This window comes from Anomaloglossus baeobatrachus, chromosome 9, assembly GCF_048569485.1.
Source record: "Anomaloglossus baeobatrachus isolate aAnoBae1 chromosome 9, aAnoBae1.hap1, whole genome shotgun sequence".
Taxonomy (NCBI): Eukaryota; Metazoa; Chordata; class Amphibia; order Anura; family Aromobatidae; genus Anomaloglossus; species Anomaloglossus baeobatrachus.
Genome location: NC_134361.1, coordinates 204,191,697 through 204,211,694, shown reverse-complemented (window position 1 = coordinate 204,211,694; position 19,998 = coordinate 204,191,697). Strand labels below are relative to the sequence as shown.

The 19,998-nt window shown below is 47.2% G+C and overlaps 1 protein-coding gene across 1 annotated transcript in view; it reads left to right on the top strand.

Moving 5' to 3' along the window:
- COL27A1 (collagen type XXVII alpha 1 chain) overlaps positions 1-19,998 on the top strand; it is a 347,486-nt gene that overhangs the window by 283,365 nt on the left and 44,123 nt on the right. Inside the window, exons 33-40 of the mRNA XM_075324295.1 lie at positions 2,536-2,589; positions 4,057-4,110; positions 7,685-7,738; positions 9,121-9,174; positions 10,843-10,950; positions 19,274-19,327; positions 19,415-19,522; positions 19,773-19,826. Of these exons, the coding sequence (XP_075180410.1) occupies positions 2,536-2,589; positions 4,057-4,110; positions 7,685-7,738; positions 9,121-9,174; positions 10,843-10,950; positions 19,274-19,327; positions 19,415-19,522; positions 19,773-19,826 (540 nt within the window). The remainder of the gene's footprint in view (positions 1-2,535; positions 2,590-4,056; positions 4,111-7,684; positions 7,739-9,120; positions 9,175-10,842; positions 10,951-19,273; positions 19,328-19,414; positions 19,523-19,772; positions 19,827-19,998) is intronic.

Below are 19,998 nucleotides of genomic sequence, written 5' to 3'. Positions count from 1 at the left end.
CGGATTGGCCTCTCGCCCCGGCACCCTGGACGCATTGGCAACTCGGCCACACCCCGCCCCCCTCACGCAATGCACTCTCGCTCTGGCCCCGCCCCCCGCACGCATTCCCCGAACCGACACGGAGCCACGACTCCGAGGTGAGTACTGTACCCCCGGGAGCCCACATCAGCGTACGCCGGCAACCCAGCCGACACATACCCTCGCATTGCTGGGGTTGCCGCCGTATGCTTGTGTGGGCTCCCGTGCGAGCGGGGGACGGGATACGCTGGTAACCATGGTAGCATAGTTACCAGCGCATCAAGGTCCTGCAGCGGCGGAACATACACACGCACACACACACACACAATCAGATCACACTCACTCTCACACACACATCACATCGCATCCACACACTCACAACATCCTGGGATATCGCTTGCTTCTCGGCGGCGATACTGTGCAGTTACAGGACCTGCCGGAAGATCACATGGCCGGAAGCATGTGGTATCTCCGGATGTTGTGAGTGTGAGCGCTTATGTGCGATATCTTCAGTGTGTGTGTGAGTGTATGCGATCGGATGTGTGTGAGTGTGTTCAGATGTGTGAGTGTGTGTGTGTGTGTATGCGATCGGATCTGTGAGTGTCGGCAGAGGAGCACGGCGTGCTGGGGGAGGCTGGGAGGAGAGAGGCTGATCCTGGGGAAGGCTGGGAGGGGGAGGCTGATGCTGGGGGAGGCTGGGAGGAGAGAGGCTGATGCTGGGGTAGGCTGATGCTGGGGGAGGCTGAGAGGAGAGAGGCTGATGCTGGGGGAGGCTGGGAGGAGAGAGGCTGATGCTGGGGGGGAGGCTGGGAGGGGGAGGCTGATGCTGGGGGAGGCTGGGAGGAGGGAGGCTGGGAGTAGAGAGGCTGATCCTGGGGAAGGCTGGGAGGGGGAGGCTGATGCTGGGGGAGGCTGGGAGGAGAGAGGCTGATGCTGGGGGAGGCTGGGAGGAGAGAGGCTGATGCTGGAGGAGGCTGGGAGGAGAGAGGCTGATGTTTGAGGAGGCTGGGAGGAGAGAGGCTGATGCTGGGGGAGGCTGGGAGGAGAGAGGCTGATGCTGGGGGAGGCTGGGAGGCGGGAGGGGGAGGCTGATGCTGTGGGAGGCTGGGAGGAGGGAGGCTGGGAGGGGGGAGGCTGAGGCTGGGAGGAGAGAGGCTGATGCTGGGGGAGGCTGAGGCTGGGAGGAGAGAGGCTGATGCTGGGGACAGAGAGGCTGATGCTGGGGACAGAGAGGCTGATGCTGGGAGGAGAGAGGCTGATGCTGGGAGGAGAGAGGCTGATGCTGGGAGGAGAGAGGCTGATGCTGGGGGCAGAGAGGCTGATGCTGGGAGGAGAGAGGCTGATGCTGGGGGCAGAGAGGCTGATGCTGGTGCAGCATGGGGGATGGAGCACGATGGTGGGTGCGCAGCATGGGGGATGGAGCATGTTTGGGAGTGCCGCAGCATGGCGGATGGAGCACGTTTGGGAGTGCGCAGCATGGCGGATGGACCACGTTTGGGAGTGCGCCCCATGGCGGATGGACCACGTTTGGGAGTGCGCCCCATGGCAGATGGACCACGTTTGGGAGTGCGCAGCATGGCGGATGGAGCACGTTTGGGAGTGCGCAGCATGGCGGATGGAGCACGATGGGGGGTGCGCAGCATGGGGGATGGAGCACGATGGGAGGTGCACACCTCCCCCCAACACACACACACACGCAACACACCACACACACACTGGGAACCACAAACACCGCCATACACAGACACCCACACACACAGACAACACTGCACACACAACACCCAACACACAAACACCGCGGCATACATAAATATACGCACATACCGCACAACACACACATTGCACAAAACATACCTCCCCCCAAAACACACCACACCCACACAAACCGCGCAACACACACACACACAACGCTACAGACACACAGCGCTCCACAAACAACGCAACACACGCAACACACATACAACACCGCTCTCACCCCCCGTCACACCCAGACAACACCCAGAACATGTACAGCGCCTACACAAACACTTGGTAACTACAGACAACAACATCTATATATATATATATAGATATATATATATATATATATATATATATATATATATATATATATATATATATATATATAAATAACAAAAATCATACATTAACTACACAATACCTAAATTCTAGAATACCCGATGCGTAGAATCGGGCCACCTTCTAATAGTCTATAAATGTCCTCTTAGGCTTTGATTACCCTTGGTACCATGTACAGGTATATATGCATGATGTCCTGATCCATCACCATCCGGCAGCCATTTTTTTTTCATAATTGAGCTAAAGCATTGCTAATATAGGACAATCCTGAAGGGTTATACATAGTATGTGGAGGTCACCTCATGGCACATAACTATTCGGGCCCGTTCATTACATTGTTGTATATTTAAAGCCAATTCCTCTGTTTTCTCTTTTTGTTCATATTTTGTGCCAAATGTAATTTTTAAACTCAATGCTTCTGTTTTTTCTTTTTTGCAGGGACCACCAGGACCACAAGGACCTATAGGGGCTATAGGGGAAATTGGACATAAGGTATGCTGAAAGATAACTGTGTTGTCCTTAGAGGGATTGTCCACTACATAAGTGCTGTAGAAAACCTTAGTCACCTCCCGCACCAGCGATGTCCATGCCAGGTCTTCCGTGATATAACAATTGATGGTCGCTTACGAGCTGTGTTGCTCATACTTTCATCAGAAGGAGGGAGGGTGGTGGGGGTGAGTGCTGCAACCCATTAGTGTCCACTGATTGACTGCAGCGCTCACGTGATATAATAATTGATGGTCGCTTACGAACTGTGTTGCTCATACTTTCATTACAAGAAAGAAGGGTGGTGGGGGTGAGCGCTGCCGCCTATTAGTACCCACTGATTGACTGCAGCGCTCACGTGATATAATAATTGATGGTCGCTTATGAGCTGTGTTGCTCATACTTTCATCACAAGAGGGTAGGGTGGTGGAGGTGAGCGCTGCAGCCCATTAGTGTCCACTGATTGACTGCAGCGCTCACGTAATATGATCAAGTCTCACAAGCTCCAGGAGACACGGAATGGTGTCTGTTTAGGAAGGAACAACAAAGTCATTTTTTTAATTTTTACTTGGGGGACTCCAGTATTTAAAAAGGGGTTGTCCAAGTAGTGAACAACGCTATTTAAAGGGGTATTCCCATCTTGTACATTTATAGCCTATCCAGAGGGTATGGCATAAAAATACGAGTATCCCACCAACAGACTTCCATATATCTAGAGGACTGGGCCCTTACACACCCCACGGCCATTGGAGAGGTGGTCGGAGTTACCATTTATGTGCTCTCATAAAGTGTAACATATCTATCCCGCCTACACGCGGTCTCGGCTTGGTACCGTCCGGATTGTTGTTTCTACATTCTTGACTTCATCCAAAATAATCTGAACTTACAAAACAAATGTTAAAACCATTAGAAACTCATTACATTGTGGAAATTCAGCCCAAAAAGGCAACTTGGGGTCAGGAATTAGGTTCTGGCTCAGAGATTTGGCTTCGGTACAACTTGCATGAACTTCCGCTGTAGCAGAAAAATGGAGATAGGATGAGAGCCCATGAATGAGGCGGGTGATAATGGACCTCGCGATTCAGGGAAGGCTGGGGACAGCCCAGATCTGTTCTCTTTGGGAAAGTGAAGCGTTCTATGGGGCAACCCCGACCTGGTAGAGGATTGTTGTGTGCTTTCCTATACAATGAGCCACAAAAATACACATGCGGCTCATCCTGACTTAATCTTGGACGGAGAGCTAGAAACCAGTGTGCACAGCCTTAGCAATGCAATATAAAGTCACTGTGAATCCCTCATGACATGGTCTCAGGCCTCTGCTTTTCTAGTTTTACCCTTTAATGCTGTCATTTTGTCTATCGAGTGCAGAAGGCCATAACTAGAATATGCTAAATGTTACAAGTATTGGTCTTTATGGCGTACTCTACTGAAATGTACAATTAATATTCGCATATGTTTTTTTCTTTTTTTTAGGGACCTCCGGGAGCAAAGGGAGAACCAGGGCCTCCAGGTGAACTAGGAATGAAGGTAGGTGACCTCCTATGTGGGTAATTATTGTGAAATGTTGGACATTTTGTTACATCACATCTAGAGCTTGGATTATATACAATGTGAGGGTCTCTGATGAAAGGTTTGAGGTGGCCCAATGTATCCTCCAGCGACATTTGTGTAGCTACAGGTGACCCATTGGCTTCACACCATCGCTGGGAAAGCAAGACACCAATGAAAGCTTGGAATGGAGGTCTGTCCTCTCCGCGATATGTCCAACTTTTGTCTTGGATGCAATGATTGGTCTGAGACCATATGAGCAACGCCATGAAGAGGCCTTCACGTGAACAGAACACCAGTCTTCCTCCCGCAATTATGGTGTAGGGTTGTCTAATGTACGGTATCCGGACCCCTCAGGTCCTCCAGCTCGGTGTTACATTGAATAGTTGGTAAAAAAACAGTGTTGCGGCCACTTTTCAACACCATGTCAGCCCACGTTACTTGTCTTACTGTGAGCTGCATGTCTGGCCTAAACGTGCCACCATGGTCTCCGGACTTGTCTCCCATCGAGCACAACTGGGACGTCGTTGGTCGACAATGGCGATATTTTGGTTCCTCATTTACATATCTATCCTCTTATGTGATTTCCACAATTCCGCAACTTCCATGTTGTGGCATGTACAATATCTATGTATATATCTACCCTGGGCGCTAAACTACAATCCTGTTGTACGTAATCTTGAAGAAGTCTCAAATGTTAACGCATCAGGTCAGACGTGTGCTCGTCAAGATTCATCAGACCACGTTCATCAGACCACTCAACACGGTTCCCCTCCCCAATCAGGGGCAAATAATGGAAGGCAAAATAATGGAATGAAGACGTGTATCAGTGCCTCCTATATCACTAATCTTAACGACAGGACTCATCAGGTCATTTTCTGGTGGGGCTGAAAACATCCGAGACGACCACCACCATCCAAATACCTGTCACTTTATTAACAGCTTTTGCTACCAAATTTTGGATTCTTTTGCTCCAATGCATTGAAAAAAATAGTATAGATGAAAGAACTTCACTATAGTTTTTATTAAAAGTATGGTACAGTTTTAAGTCCATAGTTAATTGTTTCGTCTGATGCTAAAGTGATACCCCCATCCATCTCCCCCCTACTTCTTGGTAACGTGTATTCAGTGGGATAGTGAGAAAGTAAGATATGGATGGTAAATCAGGGTCAGACTACACAAGGTTTGTTTGTAGTCTGTTACCTTGGAGACGCACAGGTTTACATAGGAGCTGTCGACTGAAATCAATGAATGGGGCACAATTTTGGAATTTGGGCCATACAGTTTTCTGCACCCATGTAGGACCCATTTTAGGCTTCCCATGCAATGTATATTCATCATTTGGATCCACTATCGCATCTGGAGGAGACGAGGGGCAACCTTACGTCCCCGGGATCATTGCAGTTGTGAGTGTCCGTCAGATCTAGTTTTACTCCCCCCCCCCCCCCCCCCCCCAGAGGCATTTTTGCTTTAATGTCATCCTGTTTATTTTGGAGGGCAGATCTTGCCGCTTTCATACTTCTTATTGTATCTCTATATTTTGTGTTACCCCCCTCCCAGCCCACACCTCATTGTTTTTGGCAAGCCATCCCTGGCTTATGACAGAAGCTACTGTTCCCCCTTTGTGACAGAGATGAAACCTAAACCGTGCTCTTCTCCCGTCCTTTTCTTTGGGAACAAAACCCCATTGATGTGCGCTGTCCTGCCATTCGGAAATGCGAGGCTCACAGTAGCTGACAGCTCTCGGCGGCTGCCAGCGCGCGGCTCTTATCTCAGCTGGACAGAGGACGAGCTCTGGATACGTTGCACAAGACCCCCCCCATTTCCGAGCGCTGCACATTTACATGAGACCTCAAGTCTGGTTTGGACCCAGATGTCGTTCCCAAGCGGGTTCCCTGTGTCTTAACAGCAGTAGTTTGTTTGCTGAACAAAGGGTCAGAGCTTCACAAGCAACAAACTGAGCAATATTTATAGTAAAAAAACAGGAAGACAGAAAAGTCTGGACCTGGGCTTTAAAATTAGAATATGGCATGAAACCTGAACCCATGCCCGGAGCAGGACTTCAGCTGTTCCCAAAACTGAATGGGAACTTGGTCTATTTTCTCGTCTCTGTTGTTTCTTAAAGGGACCCTATTCCAAGAAAGCAAACAACGCGCAATCTACGAGAAGCTGGTGATAAGTCTTTGGCTTTGTGATCTTTTTTTTTTTTCTATGGTAACGAATGTTACATCACATGAATTATGTGTCTAATATTTGTTTTCAAAATGTTGTGTTTGTTGCTTATGGCAATAGTGTTCTACGCACACAGGAAAACATGGCGGAGTCTAATGCGATATTCACAGCAACTAAGAGCAGAGGAGGGATAAAATTTTTGTTTCTGCAAGGAAAGTCCGAAAAAGATGTCCATGGTGATATGTCGCAGACATTGGGGGATCGATGCCCTTCATATTCCACAGTTAGGAACTGGGTTGCCAAATTTAAAACGGGTCACTTCAGCACCAATGATAAGGAATGTCCTGGACGACTGAGAGTGGTTGTTGTTCCGGAGATTGTCGATGCTGTGCACAACCTCATACTGGAGAATCCACAAATTTCAGCTAAAGCAATAGCAGACATCATGGGGATTTCCCGTGAACGTGTTTGTGTCATTATCCATGAACATTGGGACATGAGAAGCTTCTGCAAAGTGGGTCCCCAAATGTTTGACAACAGATCAGAGAAGCTGCGAGTGAAAACTTCTCGGTCCATTTGTCAGCGTTTCCGGACTGATAAGAACTTTCTGGAATGACTGGTCACTATGGATGAGACCTGGATTTATTTGTATGACCCTGAAAACAAGGAGCAGTCAAAAAAGTGGAGGTACAGTGGTTCTCCTTGTCCAAAGAAGTTCAGGGTGCAAAAATCAGCCACTGAGGTGATGGCGTCTGTGTTCTGGGATAAGGAGGGTGTGCTGCTAGTGGACTACCTTCAAAAGGGTTCCACCATCAATGCAAGGTATTACATTGAACTTTTGGACTAATTTAAGGCAGCTCTAAAGGCCAAAAGGCGCGACAAGCTGTCCAATGGAATTTTGTTCCTGCAAGACAACGCCTCCTCTCATACAACACAAGCGACTACGGCAAAACTGTCAGAGCTGGGCTTCCAGCTGGTGACCCCCCACCTTATTCACCAGATCTAGCTCCCTCCAACTATCATCTGTTTCCAAACCTGAAGAAACACCTCAAGGGTATCAAATTTCACACCATTTCTGATGCCACGGCTGCTACGGATGCCTGGTTTGAGGCACAACCGAAATCCTTCTTTTTGCTAGGCTTACAGAACTTGGAATACCGATGCAAGAAGTGTGATGTCATCAGTGGAGAGTGTGTGGAATAAATGCAAATGCCCTTTGTATATAGGGATGTTTTCTTGGCCTACCACACATTAAAGTTAGTGTCTCTTTAAATTCGCAGTACAGCTCTGCAGCTGTTAATTCTGTCTACCGTTCTGAACCATTATGATCAGATATGTGAGTTTATTTTAACACTGATTTCCTCTATATTTCCGTCTTCAGGGAGATATTGGTCCACTGGGAATACCAGGAGAACAAGGTCTCATAGGCCAGAGAGTGAGTATACCTGCATAAATGCATTTTGTATACGGGTAGGTCCTGATTTTTTTGCCTAGTGTAATTGAAAAAGGATATTTGTGAGCAGTATTGCTGCTTGTGCTACACAGTGTGTCCTCCCATATCCTGTCCACCGCCATTAACTTGAGAACGGCGGCAGCTATAGACATAGAAGTGGTGTCTAGGTATAGTAAAGTAGCCATGCGCTACGCAATGAAACTACCTATAGCGCCACCTGGTGGAAAACAACGGAGTTAGCATTTTTATCTCGAAAACGGAACGAGATAGAGAAAAAAAGTGAATTACAAAGTTGTAGGGCATCATCAATTCAATACGAATCCACACCTTGCATACAGAAATGCTATGATTAGAACGTGTGAAACTCACAAGGCTGCGGACGTGAAGCGATACCTCATGGAGACCTTCCTACAAGTCATTGGGTATGGTGGCTGCGTGCAGTGGCCTCCACGCTCACCTTACCTGACCCCATTGGACTTCTTTCTGTGAGGTCACAGCAAAAAGCAGGTGTATGCGACCCCTCCACCAACATTGCAGGACCTACGACCACGTATCACAGATGCTTGTGCACACATGTCACCTACCATATTGCACAATGTGCAGCAAGATACAGTATGCTGTGCAGAGTCCAGATGTGCATTGCAGCCGACGGGGGTCACGTTGAGCATCAAAGTTACATGAGCGCCATATGCGTCACCAGCATTCAATGTTTTGGGGGGGGTCATGGGTTTCATATCATATCATTTCTGTATGCAACGTGTCAATTCGTATTGAATTGATGATGCCCTACAATTTTTTAATTCACTTTTTTTCTCTATCTCGTTCCGTTTTCGAAATAAAAATGCTAACTCCGTTATTTTCCACCAGGTGGCGCTATAGGTGGTTTCATTGTGTGTACATGGCTACTTTACTATACCTAGACATCACTTCTATGCCTATAGCTGCCGCCGTTCTCACGTTAATGGCGATGGACAGGATATTGGTGGACACACACTGTATGTAGGCCCTCAACCTTGATGATGCCAAAAACTGCTGTATTACGTGCCAAAATCCACTATTGGACTCTCGTTGTGTTCAATGGGAAATACCTGGGCACAGAAATGAAAACTGCTTCAGTAAGTGACGTTTCGCTTATCGATGTGGCTTCAGGGCCGCTTCTATCTAAAGAGGCTTAGTCCATGTTTAGACCTGCTGCAAATCCGAGGGAATAGCCTACGTTACTAGTCCTATGGGGCCTCCCGCAGGAAGACCGATGAGGCACAAGTGTATGGCTAATATTAATACTAATATTAACTCATACAAGGACAATTCACAATCCTACATTCGGCTGAGCGCTTTCTGATTTATATGATCTGTATCTGCAGGGAGAACCAGGCCTAGAAGGCGACGCCGGGTTAATGGGCTCTGACGGAATGAAGGTGAGTGATCCCCTTCTGGATGGAGGATTGGGGTCATTGTTCCTGGAGACCAGGTGCATTCGCTCCAAAAGTTTCATATGGAGAAACATCCACCAGCAAGAACTTATCCATGTGTAATTAGGAGGAAGCGCTGGCCAGTACAATCCCCTCGTGATGGAGGCAGATGTTATGTCTGCTCTGACAAAGCCTGACAACTACAGGGGGTTTGTGGACGATATCATTATATAGGGGATGGGATCAGAATTACTTACAAGGTCTCACATATCATTGTAATTACCTACAATAGCTCAGAGTTCAGTGATTTAGGGCCAATTTATACAAACCATATGTGAATGTAGCTCACACACCGAGTGCTGACCCTCTAAAATCAATTTTCTCTGCAAACAGTCAATATGTGTCAAGAGAATCACATCGGACCCCCATTCTCATATTTATGAATGGGTGTATACTCCGATGTCGTGCACTTTTAGGGTTCCTTGTGCACCTTTCTGCCATAGAGACTGCGAATATGTTGAGTATCCTACAACGATCACATGACAAAATATCCGTAAGACGACAATGGGTGGGAAAAACACCTAGGTTACTTACCGGTAGCCGTTTTTTTTGCGAACCAATGACAGCACCACGTGATTATATGGGTGCTGTCATGGGTGAGGGGAAAACACCTAGGTTACTTACCGGTAGCCTGTTTTTTCCAGAACCCATGACAGCACCACGTGATTATATGGGTGCTGTCATGGGTGAGGGGAAAACACCTAGGTTACTTACCGGTAGCCGGTTTTTCCAGAACCCATGACAGCACCACGTGATTATATGGGTGCTGTCATGGGTGAGGGGAAAACACCTAGGTTACTTACCGGTAGCCGGTTTTTCCAGAACCCATGACAGCACCACGTGATTATATGGGTGCTGTCATGGGTGAGGGGAAAACACCTAGGTTACTTACCGGTAGCCGGTTTTCCCAGAACCCATGACAGCACCCATATAATCACGTGGTGCTGTCATAGGAGAGGGGAAAAGAAGTCATACGTTGTTAGTTGTCACACATCTGTGTGTTTGAGGTTTTAGCCTGTGATTTAGTCGTAGTTTGTGTTTCAGAGCGGTTTTCATTACTTCCATAGTCATGAAATAGTCCGCCATTATGAAATTAATAGATGTTTCAGGACTAGTGATGGGTAGACTTGCAGATAACTAGGACTGGTGAACCTAACCGGATTTAAGAAAAAAAAATCTGGTTCCGGTCCTGAATTGATCTGTTATCTGGCCGGACGCCGGTCCCCATATGGTGATTAAAAATGGTGGTAGAAGGGATAGGAACTAGCAGGCTATACTTACCGATTCTTCGGCGCGGCTGAAACTGAGGTGAGGTCATCGAGTTTACTGAGGTTACCTGTTGTCACAGGTGGAGGGCCGTGGGAACCCCCAGCTGTGCCCGCAACTTACCTGAGTGACGTCACGCCCATCACTATTTAGGACATCCTTTTGCCCTCAGTAGGCAAACATACCCACTTACCTGCCTGGTGTATATGCCACTTTTGCCGATACATCTTTGCAAACTTATAGCAAGTACAGTCTGGGAGAAACCAGCAATTTTAATAAAAAAAATTAAGGATTTAATTGGAATTTACATGTATACTAATCTGATTTTTTTTCTCTCAACGGGAATAGGGTGAAAAAGGCGAACCAGGACCTGACGGGGAGAAAGGAGAAAGAGGCGCCGTTGGCTTAATAGGGAAAGATGGGCCTCCCGGTTTCAATGGGATCCACGGTGTCAGAGTGAGTATTTGCCGTATTGGCTGGAAAATGGAAACCTAAGGTATCTAAATACCGGTGACGAGCCACCTCTTCTCACTGGGGGTACGGACAACCCAGCAATAGATCCAGCTGTGGAGTCAGAACCTGAGTATTATTAATACTAAGCTGTCATGATACTTTCCCTTTAAATTTTACGAATCCACCCACATGTTCTGCGTGGGAGAGACTTATCTGTAATAAATCTCAATGGAAATCTGGATGGCAATTAATGACATTAGGGACAGGGGCCACACTATATGGTTTCATCAAGCGTCACGCTGCTGACAGACGAGTAACATCTGAATCGGACATCACAGGCGTTTCACAGCTGTACCGATACGGCACAAAATCTAGGCGAGCAGCTGGGTAGCCCTCCCCGACCGCCCCCCATCTGCAGGTCTGGAGCACAGCCCTCTGTGTCCGTCTCATTGTCCGTTGCACACAGCCATTCACACGCCTAAGCTCTGTAAACTTGCAAATTAAAAGTAGTTTTACTTGGCAGGAATGCAGGATGATCTAAATCTGCTCCGTGCCCAGGACATAGTTGTAAAAAAATGTTTATTCAGAGGAAAAGTCGTCCTTTACACAAAACAGAATCATCGCTGAATTTCTGATGAGTATTTGTATGTGGTCCGGAGTACGGAGATTTAAAGGGAACCAGTCAGCGAGACCCCCCTCGGTGGTGAAGACCCTCATCCAGTCTACACCACTAGTCCACTTCCGCAGCCTGTGAATGCGCTTTGTTCTGATCTCCTCCATTATCCAGTTTTCCGTACAAAGATCCGGATGGAAAATCAATGTGGTTCAAGTACGTGTGCACCGAGCCTTGAAGGAGTGATCAATTATAAAAACACCACGGAGTAGTGCATAGCAAATAAACATGAAAAGTTGATAAGAAAGCAGCTCGAGAGTAGATGGCGGTCATTTGGCTTAACCTCTCCACGTTTGTATAGCCTATAAGCCCGAATTTGGCAGCGACGATGCAGTGTTTGTGCAACGCCAGCCAAGCAGATGGATCATTAAATTGCACTTTGTAGCCGTGTACAGCCCCCTCATACTGTCCTGCACAACCCCCCACAGTCCCCAATTGGCTATAGCATCATTTGTGAAGAAAAAACAGTCCCGCACTAGACATTAACTTGTGGTATAAAGCACTTGCATGGAGCACAGCTCGCACACCAGCTGATCACGGCTGGGAGGTGCTCGTCCAAATAGAGTGGTGAATCCAGAAACAGTCCAGGAAAGGAAAGGACCGCACACTGCTACTATGCCAAACGATCTTCTTTTTTCACAAAAGGTGCAGGATAAAAAGCAGAAAAGGAGCTAGGTGCAGGCTCCTAACAAGGACGACGGCCGTTTCGCGTCTGATTACGCTTCGACTGGTCCACTGTGGACCAGTCGAAGCGTAATCAGACACGAAACGGCCGTCGTCCTTGTTAGGAGCCTGCACCTAGCTCCTTTCCTGCTTTTTATCCTGCACGTTTTGTGGTTAAAGAAGATCATTTGGCATAGTTGGAGTGTGCGGTCCTTTCCTTTCCTGGACTGTTTCCCAATTGGCTATATCCCGCTACTATTGGGTTTCAAGGATGGACAATCCCTTTAATGCCCTATTTGATGTCATCTGAACTTTCTTCACCATAGCAGTCGATTAATCTGTCAGAGTTAATGGAGAGATTTTACAGACCCCGGTGATATAATGCAGACATGGAAAAGACAGAAAAAACGTCATTCAGACCTCGGCGGACATAGGTCTGCAAATACCACAACTTGTTTATATACTGTAGGTAGGCCAGGCCGCATTGTGCTCCATGGTAAACAACCATGACACTTTTGGATTAGTGACCTGGCCCGGACCTGTGTTGCACCATTATCATGTGATCTATAGGTGATTCTGTTAAGAGGGGTTGTCCCACAATGGTCACCATGTGCTCCACGGCTGCCGTTGTCTACCAATACTGTAGACACGCATTCATCCTACTTTGTAGAGAAAAAAATAAACATCTAGAGAATGTATTGTGGGACCACCCCTTTAAAAGGCAACGTGGCCTCCTTTTTGTTTAGGGCCTTTTTAATTTGCACAGCTCGACACAATCCCCATTTCAGGATGTATGTTCAGGCCTCTGGATAGCATGCGTCCTGCATATGACTGGGGGAATATGGCAGCCACAGAGTTAAGTAACTGTCTGCTCTGTCCTGTGTGCAGCCAGCTGGCGCAGAGTCCAGCGCTCAGTTCCAGCAGCTCTGCAGAGTGATTTTTTGGTCTCGGGACAAGCCAGAGATTGGGTATCAGTTCCAGGAAAGTCATCCTAGAGTGTGTGAGAAATCCGAGTCTGCCTTTTAGAATCCCACTCTTTACAGGCAGACCCCGTCTTCCGAAATGTTACAAGAAGGGTGCTCTGAGGGGTGTGACGGGCGCGCACCTTACTGTCTGTGCATACTTACATTATCAGTGACTAGGAGCGTCGGCATCGTGGTGTGTAACTGGCGACCTGTCCGTTGCCAAAAATTGTCAGTGGCTTGGCGCAAAAAAAAATAAATCTATCTCTGCTTTCGAAGAAACATAGCAGCTTATATCAATTGTTCTGTAACCATCAAACAAATAAAACCATGAAAGCTCTTTGAACAAATTATTAATCAACATGTATGCAAGTGATTAGCCAGAGCCAGCATGGGTTTGTAACTAATAAGTCATGTCGGACTAACTTAATTCCCTGACTGGGTGGATCAGAGAAATGCAGTAGATATATCTTGAGTTCAGCAAAGCATTTTACAAAGTATTTTATACTATCCTTATTGAAAAAATGACCAAGTATGGATTGGACAAGGCAACTGTTAGGTGGATTCATAACTGGCTTAATGATCGGACCCAAAGAGTGATTATAGGGTGGCTGAGTGGTTAGCACTGCAGTCTTGTGGTGGTTGAGTGGTTAGCACTGCAGTCTTGTGGTGGCTGAGTGGTTAGCACTGCAGTCTTGTGGTGGCTCAGTGGTTAGCACTGCAGTCTTGCGGTGGCTCAGTGGTTAGCACTGCAGTCTTGCAGCGCTGGGGTCCTAGGTTCAAATCCCACCAAGGACAACATCTGCAAGGAGTTTGTATGTTCTCCCCATGTTTGCGTGAGTTTACTACGGGTACTCCAGTTTCCTCCCACACTCCAAAGACATACTGATTGGGGCTCACAATCTAGAGTCCCTATGGGGACAGTGTTGCCAATGTATATAAAGTGCTGTGGAATTAATAGTGCTGTATAAATTAATAAATATTGTTATCATAAATGACTGCATATCTAGTTTGAAGAATATCTCAAGTGGGGTACCACAGGGTTCTCTCCTGGGCTCTGTATTGCTCAACATCTTTATCATTGATTTAGATGAAGGAATTGAGGGTAAATGGATTAAATTTGCTGATATAAAGCTAGGAGGGTTAGCTAATACTAGAGATGAGCGAGAGAGAGGATTCCAAAAGATCTAAACCAACTGGAACAATGGGCAGCAACTACAGAATGGTCTTTAACAGGGAGAAATGCAAAGTCCTACATCTGGGCAAGAACAATGAAAAAAAGCATATACAGAATGGGAGGATTAGGGCTAAGCAACAGCACGTGTGAAAAAGACTTGAGCATACTAATAGCTCACAGACAGCACAGGAGTCACCAGGGTGATGCAGCAGCAAAAAAAGGCGAACACAATTCTGGAGTGTATAAACAGAAGCATAGAGCGAAGTAATTACTGCCCTCTACTCTTCTTTGGTCACACCTCATCTAGAATACTGTGTCCTATCTTGGACACCACATTTTAAAAAAAAGACATCAACAAATCGGAGCAAGTCCAGAGAAGAGCAACCAGAATGGTGACTGGACTACAAGCCATGTCCTATGAGGAACGGTTACAGGATTTGGGAATGTTTAGCTTACAAAAAAAGAAGACTTAATAGCGGTCTACAAATATCTGAAAGGCTGTCACACTGTAGAGGGATCAACCCCTATTCTCATTTGCACAATGAAAGACTAGAAGTAATTGGATGAAACTGAATGGGAGGAGACACAGATTGGATATTAGAAAAAAACAAAACGTTTTGACACGGAGGGTGATCAACCAGTGGTACAGGCGAGTTCCCCTTCAGTGCAAGTTTTCAAAAAGAGACTGGACAGACTTCTGTATGGGATGATCTAGTGAATCCTGCTGTGAGCCGGGGGTTGGACTAGATGACCCAGGAGGTCCCTTCCAAATCTACCATTCTATGATGACGGTGATGACTGTGCAGCGAAATCTGAGGACTGCAGCAGTGATAGTACACAGTCATGCACCGAGGCTTCATTGTGCCTCGACTTTGGGCACCAGTATTACTGCGATTTCTAGGAATGAAGACTCTTCTCTCACCTGACGTTACACCTCTAAGAGGAATGTGAACTATCATACCTGGATAGCTGAAGAGACCGAGTCCATCGATGTCATTATTATCTCTGAAGTCACTCATATTCCCCCACATTGTGGCTGCAATCATTCCACACTCTGTATGATTGAAGCATCTAGGAGTCCTGCCGCACTATTAAGAGTCCGGGGCGTACCTGATAACCCAGAGCTCACACGTGTGCTCGTTAATTGACGGAAGTGGAAGTGATAATAATTATAGATGGAATCAGTGTCTCTTCTTCCATCCATACATTGTAGCACAGAGCTATTTTTCATGGTGACAGATTCATGATCTGAGTTAGAGGATACTGGACATGGCCCGTTACTATAGGGGGTGTGTAAAACATACATGATCCTCAACTTTATAAAGAATCATATCACTTAAAGGGGTTTCAACTTAAATCTTAAAAATGCAAAATGCTTGTTAAAAAAAACAAGCAAACTTTGCAAATGACCTCATTATTATTTATTACTATTATTATTATTATCATTAATAATAATAATAATAATAATAATAAACAGAAGGATATTTAATTCTATAATTTACTGTTTGTAGTCTTAGGTTACCGACCTGCTGTCTCTTATCGGTGACCAGTTGCCTCTGAGCGCAGTACTTACAGACTCTTTTCTGTAGAGCTTGCATGCGCTGCCCTGAAGCTGGCCGGATTGCTGGATCTGTCCAGTCTCGGGGCCTCTGAGCTCCTCCGATGATTCAACTTGTTGCATTGGAATGCATACAGTTCGGGTGAACAACTGTAAAAATCCTGTAAAATCATGCTAGGGCTTATTTTTGGGGTTAGGTCTTATTTTCAGGGGAAACACGATACGTATCAATGAAAGGTTAGTACAAAGCAAGAGCGTATATTGTATCTGAGGCCTTCATGATTTCACAGATGGTGCTTTATCAGTATGACCATACTGTAGTGTTGATACAAATCCTGCAGCTGTAATAACTGGGTAAAAAAACTGATGTTTAATGAACAAGTATAGAGAAGAATTGATTGATATTGTAATATTTGACATGGAGCCCACCAGACCCTACCTACCTTGGTAGTTAATAGCCCCATACTTAATGTTGGTTGAGTACAAATTTTGGATGCTGAATCCCTCTGGGATCAGCCAAGGTCAGTCACAGACCTGTCTGCTCACATAGACCTGGAAATAATCCTCTGGAGATTTTGGCCAGGAGCAGCAAATGCAGTGGTGGAGTGAAGTGACTCCGGTGTGTCTGGCAGCTACTCCGCAGCGTCAGCTCAGACTATATTAATTCCCTGTGACGTGGCTGTGGTCACATATGAAGGTGTAGGTATTACTAGTGAAGTCATGCTATGCTCTGGGGTACTTTGCACGTTGCGACATCACTACTGCGATATCGTCGGGGTCAAATCGAAAGTGACGCACATCCGGCGCCGGTAACGACGTCGCAACGTGTAAAGCCTAGAAGCACCGATAAACGATCGCAAAAGCGTCAAAAATCGGTGATCTGTGTAGTGTCGGACATTTCCATAATTTCGCTGCAGCGACAGGTATGATGTTGTTCTTCGTTCCTGCGGCAGCACACATCGCTGTGTATGAAGCCGCAGGAGCGAGGAACATCTCCTTACCTGCGTCCCGCCTGCAATGAGGAAGGAAGGAGGTGGGCGGGATGTTTTACGTCCCGCTCATCTCCGCCCCCCTGCTTCTATTGGCCGCCTGCCGTGTGACATCGCTGTGACGCCGCACAACCCGCCCCCTTAGGAAGGAGGCGGATCACCGGCCAGAGCGACGTCGCAGGGCAGGTAAGTGCGTGTGAAGCTGCCGTAGCAATTATGTTCGCTACGGCAGGAATCACAAGATATCGCATTTGCAACGGGGGTGGGGACGATCGCGCTGGGCATCGCTACAATCGGCTAGCGATGTCGCAACGCGCAAAGTACCCCTAAGGGTTTTGCGATCGTTTATCGGTGCTTCTAGGCTTTACACGTTGCGACGTCATTACGGGCGCCGGATGTGCGTCACTTTCAATTTGACCCCGACGAGATTGCAGTAGCGATGTCGCAACGTGCAAAGTACCCCTAAGTCTCTCCCTCTCACCCTCCACCTCTTTCTCTTCTTCTCCCTCTCTTTCCCTTCCCCCTCTCCCTCCCTTCCCCCTCTCCCTCTCTTCCCCCTCTCCCTCCCTTCCCCCTCTCCCTCCCTTCCCCCTCTCCCTCCCTTCCCCCTCTCCCTCTCTTCCCCCTCTCCCTCTCTTCCCCCTCTCCCTCTCTTTCACTGTCCCTCTCTTTCCCTTCTCTCTCTTTCCCCTCTCCTTCTCCCTTCTCCCTCTTTCCCTTCTCCCTCCCTTCCCTCTCTCCCTTTTTTCCCTCTCTTCCCACTCTCCCTTTCTCTTTCCCGTCCCACTCTCCCTCTCTCTTTCCCTTCCCACTCTCCCTCTCTCTTTCCCTTCCCACTCTCCCTCTCTTTCCCTTCTCCCTCCCTTCCCTCTCTTTCCCTTCTCCCTCCCTTCCCTCTCTCCCTTTCTTCCCTCTCTTCCCACTCTCCCTCTCTCTTTCCCTTCTCCCTCCCTTCCCTCTCTCCCTTTCTTCCCTCTCTTCCCACTCTCCCTCTCTCTTTCCCCTCTCCCTCTCTTTCCCTTCTCCCTCTCTTCCCACTCTCCCTCTCTCTTTCCCTTCCCACTCTCCCTTTCTCTTTCCCTTCTCCCTCTCTTCCCACTCTCCCTCTCTTCCCACTCTCTCTCTACCTCTGTAACAGTCTCTGCTGAATGTTTGCAATGTTTAATATGTAGCCCAACTAGTAATATTGATTAGTACGTTCTCCATCTGTAGTATGGTGTATACTGCCCTCACCCTCCACTCATGGGCTCCATGCCTGGTGTTGTCTTCCGATATTGTGGACACAGTGAAGATTACTGAGTACTGACACATTCATCTACTTTGTAAAGAACAAAAAAAATCTAGAGCGTCTTGTCCGTGGTTCAGTGTCCTGATGATAATATCAGTGCTCCCCTGTAGTTCCTCCTGGCACACGATCAGCGGCTGGAAAGTACAAAGCTACTTGTGATTTTTCAGACCACCCTTACATCAAGTTGAGTTTTGTATCCTTCACTTGATGTGTACCTAGTATATAATGGGTTACAATCAGTCGGCCTCGGCTGCACAGGAAAATATGATTATTCGATCACTTTTTTCCCAGAAAGGTTTATTACACGAGACTAATGTTTTCTGAACATCTGACTGCTGAGTCAGGAAACCACTAAGAGCCGTGTTTTGACTTGGAAAGATGGTTTTGATCTGGTTCCATATGTGTAGAAATTGGCTTAACAGGCAGGGTCCGGTGATTGTGCTGCGTCACCCTGCGCAGAGGCTCATCACACTGCAGCCCACTGTGGCGCAGTACCGCGCTGCACCGCCGCAGACACCAGATATTTCACTGTTCAGCCGGACACAGGACTGAATGTTTCTCATAAATTTGTGAAGTTGGAGTTCAGAGCAGACCGTGTAATCCTTCAAATTTCCTGCCCCCTGCCCCATTATATATTGGACAGGGGCACGAGTCAATGTTTTATACATGGAGACATTTCTGTGTCTGTGGGAAGGAATGTTCTGTGGTTTGCGCTCTCTCTGCCTTCATTTGTGAGATTTTTTTGGCTGCATTTGGGTCCTATATAACCATTCTTAGTCCAAGATGCTAATACACCTAAAGATGGATAAAGGGGGTCTGGACCAAACATAACTTTAGATGCCTCCATTATCCCCCTGACCAGCATTCATGGGTTCCATTGGTCTACAGAAGGGGCCACGTTTAAGAGTGGACCAAAATCCCTTCAATGGTTTCATACCCTTATCACTCAGTCCAAGATCTCTTCCAGTACGCCTGCAATGTACCCTTCTAATATACCTTTTTCTCTTAATTTACAGGGAGTGGAGGGGAAACCAGGAAAACAAGGGGAAAAGGGCAAGCCCGGACGCAAGGTACGGCACAAGGATGGCCGCTTACCGAGTATGAGTCAAGGTAGCATACTGGTTGGTATTGAATTAAACATTCATCTTCATTTTCAGGGAACCAAAGGTTTTCAGGGTCATCTTGGAGAGACGGGTTCTCCAGGGAAACCAGGACCACCAGGGAATCAAGGACCCAAGGGCAGTAGAGGCACCCTCGGGCCAGTGGTGAGTACGCCTGTGTGTTAGAATCAGTAGGGGGTTCCTCCCCCACATTACAGGCCTTGACCATGTTTTAGGCAGGAAGGTCTAACCTAAAGTTGAGCTGGAAGGAATCCTCTACCTCCCGGATTCCACCTAATAGACCTAATTAATGTTCTATCCAAAGAGAATTGATTGATTACCTGTTATTTAGGATTGTAGACGGGTGGCATCATGTGTACGCATTAATAAGAGACCGATCCTTCTTCTCGTCTAGGGCTCTCCTGGCAGGATGGGCGCACAAGGAGAACCAGGGATCCGCGGCTATCCGGTAAGATCTGCCAAAACGGTGAGCGGTGGGACTCTCCTAATGTGGACATCGATGAGGCTGCAAATGATGTAGATTCCAAGTATTGAAAATGATGGAACCTATAGGCTTCACATGGCGGGAGGATTCCAGCTTCATTCCATTTTTCGTCAGTGCGGCCATTGGCAGAGTGCTG